General features: G+C 37.0%; 2 protein-coding genes across 2 annotated transcripts in view; both read left to right on the forward strand.

Moving 5' to 3' along the window:
- The window catches only part of LOC106517942 (casein kinase I isoform gamma-3), a gene marked incomplete at its 5' end in the record, with an annotated part of 21,555 nt that extends 12,048 nt beyond the window's left edge, over positions 1–9,507 (forward strand). The window contains 3 exon segments of the mRNA XM_014008995.1: positions 5,013–5,093; positions 5,711–5,817; positions 8,269–9,507. Of these exon segments, the coding sequence (XP_013864449.1) occupies positions 5,013–5,093; positions 5,711–5,817; positions 8,269–8,323 (243 nt within the window).
- Positions 9,508–12,908: 3,401 nt separating this feature from the next.
- The window catches only part of LOC106517943 (major facilitator superfamily domain-containing protein 12), a gene marked incomplete at its 3' end in the record, with an annotated part of 21,260 nt that continues 19,975 nt past the window's right edge, over positions 12,909–14,193 (forward strand). Inside the window, 1 exon segment of the mRNA XM_014008996.1 lies at positions 12,909–13,710. Coding sequence (XP_013864450.1) covers positions 13,563–13,710 — 148 coding nt within the window.

Below are 14,193 nucleotides of genomic sequence, written 5' to 3' on the forward strand. Positions count from 1 at the left end.
GTTCTTTAAATGTCTTAATTTAAATTTGCCTCATCTATACAAAACATGTTGGTATTTTTTAAATTCCAGTGAAATATATTTATGTTTGTGGTTGTAATGTGACAAAATATGGAAAAGTTCAAGGGGTATGAATACTTTTGCAAACCACTGTATAATATACACACACATACATGCATATGCATGGCATGTTGGAGCTGAAAGCAATGATCAAGTGGCTGTCACACAGTGACATGTAGCTTTAGCGAATGCCAGTGGATACAAAATAATTGCAAACATGGCGTGGTATTCCATCCGTCCATTTTCTTCCGCTTATCCGGGATCGGGTCGCGGGGGCAGCAGCCTAAGCAGGGAAACCAGACTTCCCTCTCCCAGCCACTTGGGCCAGCTCGTCTGAGGGAATCCCAAGGCGTTCCCAGGCCAGCTGAGAAACATAGTCCCTCCAGTGTGTCCTGTGTTTCCTCTGGGTCTCTTCCCATGGAATGGTATTGTATGGTATTATTCAAACCTTTGCATCTCTTGGATTAGTGATATTGAAATGATGGTTCTACCGAGAATAAATTATTTATTCTCAATGATACCAAATAAACCTTCAACTGACTGGTTTAAATCATTGGACTCTTCATTTCTAAATTCCTGTGGAAAAACAAAACTCCTCGTATTAGCCTAAAATCATTACAGAAAACTAAAGATACCGAAAAACAAAACTCCTCGTATTAGCCTAAAATCATTACAGAAAACTAAAGATACCGGAGGGCTAGCGGTTCCAAACTTTTATCACTACTTTCTAGCTAATAGATTACAATATATTTCAAAGTGGTTAAAACCTAATCAACTAGACGAGACTTGGCTGGACATAGAACAAACTTTATGCGATAATATTAYGATTTRGGATCTTCCATTTATAAGRGCAAACATAAAACGAAARGCTTGCTTTAAAAGCATTAATATCAGCTCATCTCTGGCAGCATGGTGGGAATTTCTGAAAATGACAAAGTCTTCACTACTSCCATGTAGACAAACACCCATCTGGAACAATCCTGACATCCTGCAACAAAACAATATGTTAAACTTTCCAGGCTGGAGAAGTTAAGGAATCGAACATCTGGAACATATATTTGAAGGCGTAGACTTTATTCCATTTAATAAACTAGTGATATTGAAGAGCTCTAATAGAAGCTTGGCTATCTTTTAGTATGAATATTTCCTTCTGCGCTACACTGAAGGTCTGAGAGATGCCACACACTGGTGAATTGCATATCTCAACTTTAGATACAGTTGCAAAACCATCTAGTGTGTATTTGTACTCTCTCTATCCCTATAGTTGTGAAAAATGAGCACCACTGCACCTACTGGCCTCTTCAGAAAGGATCCATCTGTAGAACAGTAGAAATGGTTGGGAGACAGATCCTCTATTTAGAGAAGTTATTCCAGGCAGACCTATTGTCAATATCTGTCCTAAAACTTGGGTCAAATTTGTATTTTTGACCATTTTGTCTCCAGGTCCTGGAGTTACTGGAACAGCAGCAACTGCCCAGTCCCAGATTCTAGTGTGCTGTGAGTCAGATAGGTTTTTCCACCTACCAGACTGACATAACATCACCACACTGGCTGCAGCCTCCCCTAAGATGTGTTAATCCAGTTGAGTTAGGTAAAGTAGGACTTCATTTGCTACTGTGGGTGTTGTTCTAATGCAGGGGTGTCAAACTCATTTTCACTGAGGGCCACATGAGTGTTATGGTGGCCCTCAAAGGGCCATTTGTTATTAACTTTGACATTTCATGTTTAACTTTGACTGAAATTAAAACGTTATGTTCCTCATCTCATTGCTACAGTATGACTGAGCACCATTAACAAACAAAAACTGGGCTGTACATGATAGCTCCTACATAGAAGCAGCTTTGAAGCACATCCTTCTTTAAACACTGAAAAGTACTATGTGCACAACTGACTAAATATGAAATAAATAATACAAAGATACTGTTAAAAGGAAAAGTAAGCAAATTTTACTTATGAGTTGTTAGTAGCTGCCATCTTGAATTCTGAACTCTCCCACTTTCCGACAAGGGATTCCCATGCATTATCAACATACATTATGGAAGATGTAGTTTATGGTCAATGCTGGCTTTAAATCAGCTTATTTTGAGACATTAATACAGAGATATTCAACAAAATTGATCTGGGGCCCAGAGTTACTTAAAGCCAACAAATCAGGGGACGGACAGGTAATATTATCTTTAACCTTTTTTAATTTGTTTATTTTATTGCACTGAATCATAAATTTAAAGTTTACCATTGATTATAAAAATAACTTTCATATTAAATTGAGTAAAAAATATATATCTTTTGGGGTGGGGGTACAAAAGTCTCCTGTGGGCCACATTTGGCCCATGTTCTAATGAAATCTGTGATGCTTATGCAGGCCACATGTTGCAAATGGGTGAGTATCACTCTTGCCACCCTGAAATGGAAAACCTTTTAACAAAGAGGGCTGACACAGTTCTTCTGAATCCTGAGATTTTATTGCTTGCTGCAGTATGGAGAGCAATACGTCCTATATCAAGCATTCTTTGTACTGCTTTGAACAATCCAAGCTTCACACAGTCTTTTAACTGTTTTCTAAACCCACCCACAAGTCACATAATGCCAAATACAAAATAATGTTGAACACTCTGGAAAATCAGTCCCTGTAAGTGAAAATCAGTTCTATCTTTGCCTCATGACACAAGCTAAACAGTTATTTTAGCCATCTCGTCTTTGCATTGTCCAAGCTTACATTGTCCCCTTGATTAAATCACAATTCAATCAGTTATCTACCACATAGTAAAAGCTCAGGTTGTCGTGCTATTGACTGGCAACTTATTTTGCACAGAGGAACTGAATGCTTGGAGTAGAACACTTAGTTTTCCATTACAAATAAACTTATTAAATTCAAATACCACATACCTCAACTTGAATTCAGACCCACCATACTAAAGCAGCATAGCGGGGAAGAATATGGTCATGTAGATCCTTCTGATAACCTTTGGGGTAGCACCTCAAAGACTACCTGCAGTTCTACGGCACTGGTGTAGGCACATTACTGCCTTCTTACATATTTCATTCACATATCTCTTCCAGTTCAACTTCCAGTCTAGATAGACACCCAAAATCTTAGCCAACCATAACAAGGAGAGCTCTATTCCCTCCAACTTTGGATGTGAGTAAGCCTTCCTGAAAAGAACCAATTCTGTCTTGTTTAGATTGACAGAAAGTTAGAAGCAAATTACTTTTCAGTTAGAAGCACGGTGATATGCAATGGCCAAAGTTTCCACAAGTCCTTGAAATCCTTGAAAGTTTGTGAATTTGGAAAAATATGTTCAAGGCCCTGGAAAGTCTTTAAAAACATCTATAAAAGACATCCATCCTTTAATGTGTTTTGGGTGTTGAAATTAATGGATTAAAGTTTTCTGTCGACACGATGGATTTCCATCATCTGTAAATTTGAGGTGTTTTTTGTTGCTGTCTTGTTAATTCCGTCCAATCTAATGACGATGCAGGATTAAATTTATGTGGCTTTCAGCAAATGAAGCAAACCAGAGCCACAGTTTTAACCAGTCAGACCAGAGCAGGGCAGGGCAGGTTGTTCTTTCTGAGTTCAAGTGAAAGCACAGATCAATCAGTCTGCAGCTGAGCGAGCAGCAGTCGATGGCAGCAGCATCTGGACATGTTCAAACTCTAACCAACTCTGCACCCGTTCAACCCGCACTGCACACCCTAACCTTCCCTGACTTTTTTAATCTAAAATTTAATGTTGAATTCAGGGCCAGTCTATGACTTGTCTTAGACCAGTGGTTCTCACAGTGTTCCCACGGGTCCTTGAAATCATTGAAAGTTTGTGAATTTGAAAATGATTTCAAGGCCCTGGAAAGTTTGTGAAAACAGCCAAAAATTATACTTGTCCTTGAAAGTCCTTGAATATTTTTTGGGGATTGAAGTTCTCTATTCACTCATCATCTGTAAACATAAATAAATAAATTAATTAATTAAATAAATAAATAACTTACATTTGTTGCATGGATAACTTGGGATTTTGGTAAACTGACGTGGTTTTCAACAAATAACGTGAGCCATAGTCATAGTTTTACCCAATCAGAACAGAGAAGGGCGGGTCGTTCTTTCTGAGCCCAGGTGAGAGCATCACAGCTCCTCTTGTCCTCACCAAGCATCTGGACATGTTCACATCCCCTCCTCCCAAACTGAGCTGCTGAACCTCCCAGGACATAATTACACTTCTGTGTGTTGTGGATATGAATGTAGGTTAAACATTTGATCCACTTTCTTCTGTGTTGTTCCATTTTAATTGAATTTACATGATATTAAACCTGTTTATTGGTAACATTCTGCGGTAGTAGTAGATAATTGCTGTCACACGTGGTTCTTGAATTTGAGGAAATTGGTACTGGAAAGTCCTTGAAAGGTCCTTGAATTTGATGTTGACCAAGGTGTGGGAACTCTTGTTCTCAATCCTCGTCCTCAAGGACCCCTATCGTGCATGTTTTTATTTCCCTGCTCTTTAGTAGGTCTTAAGTTCTGCTGAAAGCCTGCTAATTACTCATTCATTTAAATCAGGTGGGCCAAAGCAGGGGTGTACGGTACATAAATCTGCACGGTTCACCTTCAGTTTTAATAGTAATAAATATGTGCATTTTTGACTGCCTGGTTACATCTTAATGTTATAGTTGAATAATTGTTGAATAATAATTTACTATGATTTATAATAATAATAATAATAATAATAATAATAATAATAATAAAAATAAATGATTAGAACTCTCTTTGCAGCAGCAGATGGATCTGAGTCCAGTTCTCAGTTTGAATCACCTTTGAAGCTCTTCTGTGTGACTCTAGGTGTGCACAGAAACTCACCTGAAGCTTTAGACTGACATGTCAGCAGCTGTCTCTTTGACCAAAAGCATCAAGAAAAGAAATCTAGCCCCTGCCTAACCTTTTTTTCTCTGGTTTATCCTATTCAGCCTACTCCTATTGGTCCAGTGACTACAGAGACCCCACTTCAAACAGGCAACAGAGACAAAGTACCACAGACCAAAAACCAGGTACACATCATCATTCTGATCTTAATAATCATATACAAGTAATTAGTCTGTTAATATTAGCACCACATACGGTAGTACATAAAAACAGCTGCTCTGCTGTAGGTGTACAAGGTGATTACTTTCTTCAAGTTTTAATAAAATCTTTATATTATTTTTTTTATTATTATTTACCGTTATTTAACCAGGCAAGTCCCGTTGAGGTCTCAGATCTCTTTTTCAAGGGAGGCCTGGGCCTAAAGGCAACCTATTATACATGTTTTTAGGGGTGGGGGAAACCGGAGCACCCGGAGAAAACCCACGCAAGCACGAGGAGAACATGCAAACTCCACACAGAAAGACCCCAGGTCCGAACCGGGGATCGAACCCAGGACCTTCTTGCTGTGAGGCGTCGGTGCTAACCACTGAGCCGTTGTGCTGCCAAAATCTGTATATTGATACATGAGATATTTTGCTAACAGACAGACATAGGTAAAGACATTATTTCCCTGCCTTTTGTCTGTGTGTGGCAGGTAATAATGACCTGTTTCAGACTTTGTGGACCATGCATGCTTTCTTTCATTTGATTGTCCTTCTAATGTAGGACATAGACTGTTTGCTCAGACTTTTCTGCTCCACAGGGAATGAGTTCAAACAATGGAGAGTTGAACACAGATGACCCCACTGCTGGACACTCCAATGCACCAATTACAGCCAATGCAGAGGTGGAAGTTGCTGGTGAAATCAAGTAAGAACACACTCACAAATCACATAATTATTTGCCTTTCCTGGCAATTTTTTACATTTTAAAGCTATAAAGAATTCTGCATTATTATTTTTTAAATACCACTTGTAAATAATTGCACATAGTATAATGTAGATCAGAGGTTCCCAAACTTTTTGTCTTCTGACCCACAAAATATCCATGACAAAAACTTGTGACCCCAAATATTACTGGTCTGAGTACATGAACTCCGTTAATAACCTAAAAACACAGGCTTTTTGACAATCTAAACAGCTTTTACACACATATAAATACTTACTTTTACTTATTTTGTGTTTTTGTAAATAATTATAGGAAAAATATTACAACAGCAATTATTTTATTACCCTTTAAATTGATTTCTGGAGATTATCCAAGGTGCTTCATGACCCATAATTGGGTCCCAAGCCCAACTTTGGGAACCAAAGTGCAGTGGTTCCCAAAGTTTTCAGCTTTTGACCCACAAAATAACTGTAGCAGAGACCTGTGTCCCCAACTATTTTTGTATGATAAACATTTGTATCAGGTCAACAAAACATGGGCATAGTAACAATATTTTTATATTACATTTACCCATTTTAAATATACTAACCTCACTCCTTTGTAACAACTAAGGCAAAAATGTAATTAATTCAGAAAATATTTTCAGGACCCCACCTTGAAGTTTTGGGACCCCACTTTGGGTCACGACCCCAACTTTGGGAAACACTGATGTAGATAACCAAGGTTCCTGTGGATCCTTAAAGTATTAAGTCATATAATTCATCAATTCAAAAATAAGGCTTTAATTAGTCTTAAAGTGTCTTAAAAGTGTTAACTTATTGTAAGTAAGATGATTGTAGTTCTTCTCAAATATTAAAATAATGGTATCATTTGTTTATTTTTTATAATTTACAGAATGCCACTCGCAGCTAGTTGTTTTGTGTTAAAATAAACATTTGGCTAAAATTGTTGCTGTTTTTACATTTGTGTTTATTGTGAAGTTTGTCTTTAAATTTCATTTCAAGTGGCATTAAAGAGGTCTTAAAAAGTCTTAAATTTAACTTGCCTTAAGCTGTAGGAACCCTAAATGGGCCAGATGGGAGTCATGTGGCCCGCGGACCTTGAGTTAGACACACGTGATATATGTTGGTGTTTATTTTAGCTAAAACCTTTGGTAAAAAATAAAAATAAAAAATTAGTTAAAACTGGCTAAACTATATAAACTCTAATTTACAAAACAACAGCTAAAAGCTAAATGTAGCAGAATAATAGCTAAAAGCTAAACCCAGTAAAATGGAAACTAAAATCTAAAACAGTTGCTAAAAGCTACAATTGGCAAAAATGTTGCTAAATGTTAATGTAACAAAACAACTAAAAGCTAAATGTAGCTAAACAGCAGCTAAATGCTAAACTGAATGGAAAAGCAGCTAAACAGCCCAATGGGCAGCTGTGGTGCAGTGGCAGAACAACCGACTTTGGACCAGAAAGTCACAGGTCCGACTCCCGGCCATGCCCACATGTCGTGGTATCCTTGAACAAGATACACAACCTCCACTCACATAGCTGCCCGCTGCTCCACGTGAGTGTTTCTCACGTGTGATGGGTCGAATGCAGAGCTTCATCCTAGCATGGGAGCATGAATTGATGACAAATCAATCAGTCAATCAATCCAATTAATCAAATCAGTCAATCAAATCAGTCAATCAATCAGTCAGTCAATCAATTAAAGCTTTATTTGTATAGCACTTTACACAGCCAACAGCAACCAAAGTGCTGCACAACAGAAAAAAATACAGTAAGATAAAATCAAGTAAACGATTCCGCAAGCGGAAAAAGAATACAAAACAAATGAAAACAACAACCAAAAAGAGAAAAAGAAAGAAACTGTCTTACTGCATATGCTCAAATGAAGTGCCTTCACCTTTTAATGTTGCCTAAAAATGTTAGCTAAATATTAAGAGTGGCTTAAAAAGAAAAAATTGGAGCAATTATTCTAAAGCAGATTTTAAAGAGAACATTTTTGAAGGAATTGAACAGATCTTACTGTCTTTGAGGATTTTTTTTTGTTAATAAACAAGTGTAAAAGTTTTAAAATACTAAAAGCTATTTATTTTTTCATTTCGTTTAAAAACAAAAGAAATTCTGTGTACAACGAAAAATACAAATCTCAAATTAAATGAAAGGCAGCAGAAAGAAGAAAAAATCTAGTATCTGCCCCTATTTTCCAAAAAAATAAATTCAAACTGTAAGTTAATGCAGTTAATGATCAGCAGCGTCTGCAATGGTCAGCAAAGAGTGTTGGAAGAAAATGAGATGTTTTACCATTTTCTTTAGAGGAAATATTCTGATCAACACAAGCTCAAAAATAATTGTGGGACCTAATTTTTGGGTGTCTGTTCACAAAGCAAAACAATTCTTTTGGGTGTCATTAAAGTGACCACTTGTGTTTTACAGGTGCTGCTGTTTTTTTAAAAGAAGAAAGAGGAAAGCTCTGCAGAGACACAAATAGGAGGAAGAAGTCACCCCCCTTTTCTCTCGCAGTTTTCCATAAACTTATCCCGTAACCTGTGCTGATGGAATCAGTCAGCTGATCTTCTGCCGTTTACGGCTCTGGACTGAAGGGACAGAGAACAATTTTCACCTCAGAGTTTAAAACTTGGACTGGCTGAACTGGTGGATTCTCAGTGTTTTTTTACATCCATAGACCTGAATGAAGACAAATCAACACAATGACCATGGCTGTAAAAACAGCTTGGACTCTGTTGCTTTACTGGCAAACTGACTTGTTTTATTTTATGTTAATTTTTGTTGTTGTTGGTTTTTGTTCTTCTTTACTGACTGGCTCAGACAAGAGAGAGGATTTACAAAAGCAAGGGACACAATGAAGACTGTCTTTGCAAACAGAACACAACACACTTTGCACACTTCCATCGAGTTCTTCATATGAAGTCTCCCTGGACATGGAGATGTTTTTTTTTTTCACTTTACCTAAAAAGTTTTAAATTTCCTTAGTGGTCTGGTTTTAAAGAAGCCTCTATTTTCTCATTCACCCTCAGAAGGAATCCCTCACAAGCAGAATTAAAGAATTTTAAAAGATGTGTATGTAAAATCTAGACTTTACCCTCATTCTAATTTGTAACAGACTGTTCAGTTTTAAATCATTTTTTTCCTTTCAGTTCAGAAGGTTTTTGTAATTTGTGTTCATCATATGTATTTTTAAGCAACTTTTACTTTTTTTTTTGCTTTGTTTTTTTCCTCTGTCTTCGGATAGGAACATAATGGCATTAAACACAAACAAAAGAAAGTGATCTTTTATTTAAGTGACTGATGTGTAAAAAAGGCAAGTGTTAATTCAACAATAGTTGATCTATAACATGTTTAGAACCCTTAACAAATTTAGTTTATTATTATTATTATTATTGGTGAATTATTGATTTTTTTCTCACTATTCACATTTACTAGAAATTTAACAAAAGTTTGTTTAATAAAACATGGCATTCCTCAAAGGAAGGCATATTGCTGCTACTCCCGCTCCAAACATTAGCTTAAAATTTGTAAAATCTGCGTCATTTTTGTGTTTCTGAAGGAGGAGGTTGATGTGGAATGACTCCATGTCTTGGTCAGTGTTTATATGTACATCCAATGATTACCTTATGAAAGTTTCATTAAAAAAATCTGTCCAGCGGTGCATGATATATTTTGCTAACGAATAAATAGTTTTGACCACAACAACAGTTAGGCTTGAAGTGTTAAGCAAAGTACAGCAAGGCTAGAACTGTGAATACAGTAGGTATGACAGGGCCACTTAAAAGAGGGTAGCATTGGCCTGTCTGTCTGCACAACGTCACTCAAATGTTATAAAAATAGATTTTCATGAAATTTTCAGAAACTGTTCAGGTTGTTACAAACAGATTTTGCTATTGATCTGGATCACCTATTTGAGTGACCATAGGGTCTTCTGTTTGTACAAGATCACTCTAAAAATTATAAACAGATTTTCATTCACTTTTCAGGAAATGGTTGTCACAAAGAACAAATGGTTAAATACATTTTGGTACATGAGTTACTCAGTTCTCTATAGAAAAACATGAAATATTTTAACTGAAACAGTCCAAGGTGGTGGTAGGGGGTGGGGTGTCTTTGAGATGGATCAATGGATTGGGGCCTCGTCCTCGGTAACGAGGGCATTGCTTCGGTATTTGGAATGGCATCCAGGATACAATCGGCCAAAATGAGCTTCCTTCGTGGGGTGGCTGGAATCACCCTGAACAGGCTAAACAACCTGATGAAGAAGGCTGGTTCTGTTCTGGGGACGACAGTGGAATCTCTGGAGATGATGGTGCAAAGAAGGATTTTACATAAAATCAAGAACATTGTGGACAACCCTGACCATCCTCTTCATCAGACTGTCATAGAAAGACAAAGTGTCTTCAGTCGGAGGCTTCTTCAGTTTGGTTGTAATACAGACCACTACAGAAGATCTTTCCTGCCCACAGCCATCAGCATCTACAATAACTCTGAGTTACAACAACACCCAATTTCTCTGGGATCAATAAAGTATTTTTGAATTGAACTGAATTCTTATTTGTATTGAAAGACGTCAGTTGAGGTGGTTCGGGCATCTGATTACGACGCCTCCTTTTGGAGGTTTTCCAAGCACATTCCACTTTTAAGAGGTCCTAGGGCAGACCCAGAACTCATAGGAGAGACTGTTCACTGACCTGGGGACACCTTGGGGTCCCCCAGAAGAAGCTGGGGAATGTCACTGAGGGGATGTCTGGGTTTTGCTCCAGGACCTGTTGCCTTTGCAACCCAACCAAAGATGAGCTGTAGAACATGGAGATGAATAATGTGAGTTATTCTCATAAGACAAGGCAAGTTTATTTGAACAGTACATTTCACACCAGAAGGCAACTTAAGGTTCTTTATAAAATAAAAACAAGTTAACACGAACAAGGCAAAACTACCTATACACACACATGCACACCAAGAAACATTAAAACAAAAGTAATTAAAAGCAATACAAACAATTTAAGTGCAATTTTTAAACAAAAGCAAATAAAATAAATTAGGATTTAAATAAAATCAGATTAGACTTAAGTCTGAGGTCTTCAGGCCATTATTCCACTGTGAGTGCATAAAAACTAAAATCGGTAACAGAAGTTACAGATGTGTACTAATCTGGATATGTGTTTCAGGCTTTTATTGTGAAGGATGAGTTATGAACTTCTTGGACAGCTTCAGGCCAACACTATATAAGAACCTGGTTTTGTTGTCTTGTCTTGTAGAATAAATGGTAAATAAAACTAGAGAAATTGCATTTCCTGCGAAAATGCAAGTGTGAATGCCTGTTGCTGAAAACTTAAGTTGAAAGCTGCCGAAGAAGCTGAAATTGAGCTGAACATGTATAATATCAAGAGTATTTTTGTAAGTCAAGCTTGAAAAGCTGAAAGAAGCAAACAAAAAGCCTAAAAACAGTAAAAAGGAGCAAAAATATAGCTGAATTAGCATTAAAAGGTAAAGGCTAAAATAGCTGAGCAGAAAGCAACTGTAAGAAGCATAAATAACTCAAATTAGTAGAAAGAAGAACAAAAAAAGGGGAAAAAAAGCAGAATAGTAGAAGAAGAAATTTTGTTGAAATATCTGAAAAAAGCTAAAACTAGTAAAAAAAAAAAAGAAGCTAAATTTAAGGATGTTGAAAAAAGCTCCATTCATTTCCAATGGGAAAAAAGTAACTGAAAAAGCTTTGGCTGCAACTGTTGAATTTTTTTGAGGCTTCAAAATGTGATAGAGCTTGCTCTCAGCTACCAGTAAATAAGTTTTCATGTCAATATCTCAAACAGTGGCTGAGTAAAAGGCCTTTAAAAATAGCTTTGGCGGCCATCTTGGATTTTTTTCAGCTGCTATTTATGTTAGAGCTAAAGCTCAGGTACATATATTTTTGATTTATAGCTCATTATATCAAAAATTGGCCAAATTCAAGTAATTTGAACTAATTTTAGCTAATAACAGCTAAAATTGCAGCAAATAGCTGAATATTGCAGAAAGCAACTGTAAGAAGCATAAATAGCACAAATTAGCAGAAAAGGTATAACAAAGCAAAAAAAGCAGAAAGAAGTAGAATTTTAGTTACAATAGCAGTAAAACAGCTAAAGTTAGCATAGAAATAAGCTTAAGATAGCAGACTCAAGTTAAGAGTAGAACCCAGATGGTGAAATGGTTGTAAAAAATTCAAAATCAGCAGAAAAAACACCATAAAACTACTAAAAAGTGGTCATTTGAAGTATAATAGGTAAAACAGCTGAAGTTTGAAGTAAAACAGCTAAAAAGTAGATGGAAACATTTTAATTAGCATAAGGAGCATACGTTTGCTGAATTTAGCAGATGTAAGCTGAAATAGCTCCAAAAAATGTGAAATTAGCTTAGAAAGCTAACTTTGGCTAATAACAGCTAAAATTTAGCTAAATTTGTTGCAAATAGCTGAATATTGCAGAAAGCAACTGTAAGAAGCATAAATAGCACAAATTAGCTGAAAAAAGTATTACAAAGCAGAAAAAGCAGAAGGAAGTAGAATTTTAGCTAATATAGCAGAAAAAAAACCTAAAATTTACAAAAAGTAGTTGCTAAAATTTGCACAAGAGAGTAAAACAGAGCATAACCAGAACAAATTGTGTAAGGTTTTGTAAAGATTTAGAAACTATTTGAAGGATTTTAAGGTTGTTGAAAATAGCCCTATTCAAAGTCAATGGGGAAAAAGTGGCTAAAAAGTTGAAATAGCTAAAATAGTTTAAATAGCCGAAATACCAAAAGTCACAGCAGGCATTGCACGAAAGAGCTGAACGTTTTGATACACGAATGGTTGAAGTAGCACAAAAATTGTGGAACGAGGAAGGTGCAGAAAAACGTACGGAAGAAAAAAGGATCTCAATTGTGTGAATTCACACCATTAAAAAACATTTACACCAGAACAGTCAGGGCAGAGGCGGCGCATGCGCAGATGAACTGACGGCGCATCGCCACATGACGCTTGAACCTCGTTGGCAGTGACGCTCGTGACACTGCTGTCACGTGATGAAGTTCCACTGAGGAAGCTGGCGGTCAGTTACCGGTCCGGTTTGTTTACATCTGTGTGGAAGCTTGTAGCGTTTTACCCTGAGAGAACGCCACCGCTAGCTTATGAAAATTAATAGCTTACATTATTAATCTGTAAACGTTTCATACGCGGACCGTGTTGTTGTTGTTGTTGTACGACATGTCCAAACAGCAGACAGTCGATGAATGTTTGTCTAGCCTTGAGGTCACATTTGAATATTGGTTTTCCTGATTCTTCGAATTTCATTTTTAGTTCCGTAAATGTTTGCGTTACATTAATATTCACGAAAGCCACGCGCCTCCTGTGTTCATGTAAGTGTAGGAACAATGGGGTGAAGGAAAACACGCTGCTCTGACTGGTTCACCGGCTTCCTCTCGCTTATTCATCTACTCGGCTCTTCCTCCTGGTCACTCACTGTCAGCTGATTTTTTTTTTTTTTACGAGGAAATGGGGTCAAAGATGGATTAAATTAACTTTTAGCTCTACCTCTTGCTGAGACGGCACATTTAGGAAACGAGCTGAGGATAAGTAAGGTTTCTGTTCGAGAAGGGAACCGAAACTGGCTTTTAGTTTGTGTGGTTTGTCTCAGCTGTGATCGGTTTAGCTGCTGGGACTGGACTGATAGTTGAGAGTGTTTGAACTACCAGCGGTCATCATGTCGGACAGAGAGAGGTCCCTGCGACCCTTCAGGAAGCTCAGCTACGCCTCGGGCCACTTCCTGAATGACCTGTGTGCTTCCATGTGGTTCACCTACCTGCTGGTGTTCTACCACTCTGTGCTGGGCTTCAACAACACTAATGCAGGTCAGTTCCCCTTTAACCCGCATGATTGTTTTCTTAGGTTGTTTTTTTCAGTGTTGTATAAAGTACCACACCTTACCATAAAATTGGTAAAAGTCACTGTTGTATAAAGTATTCCAAAGTGATACTTGACTTAAAGTACAAGTATCTTACCAAAAAAACTACTTTGGTAAAAGTTAAAGACTCCTTTAGGAATATTACTTGAGTAAAAGTCCTAAAGTATCTGGTATGTTTTGTAATTAAGTATTAAAAGTAAAAGTTTTGATTTAAAATGAGCAGTTAGATTTTCTGTAAGGACATTTATCAGGAGGTGACCTCCCTATAAAACTGCAGAAAAGACTATATTGTATTAAAAATAATTAATTTATGTTAAATTTAGGATGCAGTCCAGTTGTTTCAGTTTATATACATATATATCAAGGCTGCACAAACCTTTTCCCCAAATGCAGTAATATAATTCATGAAATACAAATACTTCTTAAGTAC

Source organism: Austrofundulus limnaeus, unplaced genomic scaffold, assembly GCF_001266775.1.
Source record: "Austrofundulus limnaeus strain Quisiro unplaced genomic scaffold, Austrofundulus_limnaeus-1.0 Scaffold54, whole genome shotgun sequence".
Lineage (NCBI taxonomy): Eukaryota > Metazoa > Chordata > Actinopteri > Cyprinodontiformes > Rivulidae > Austrofundulus > Austrofundulus limnaeus.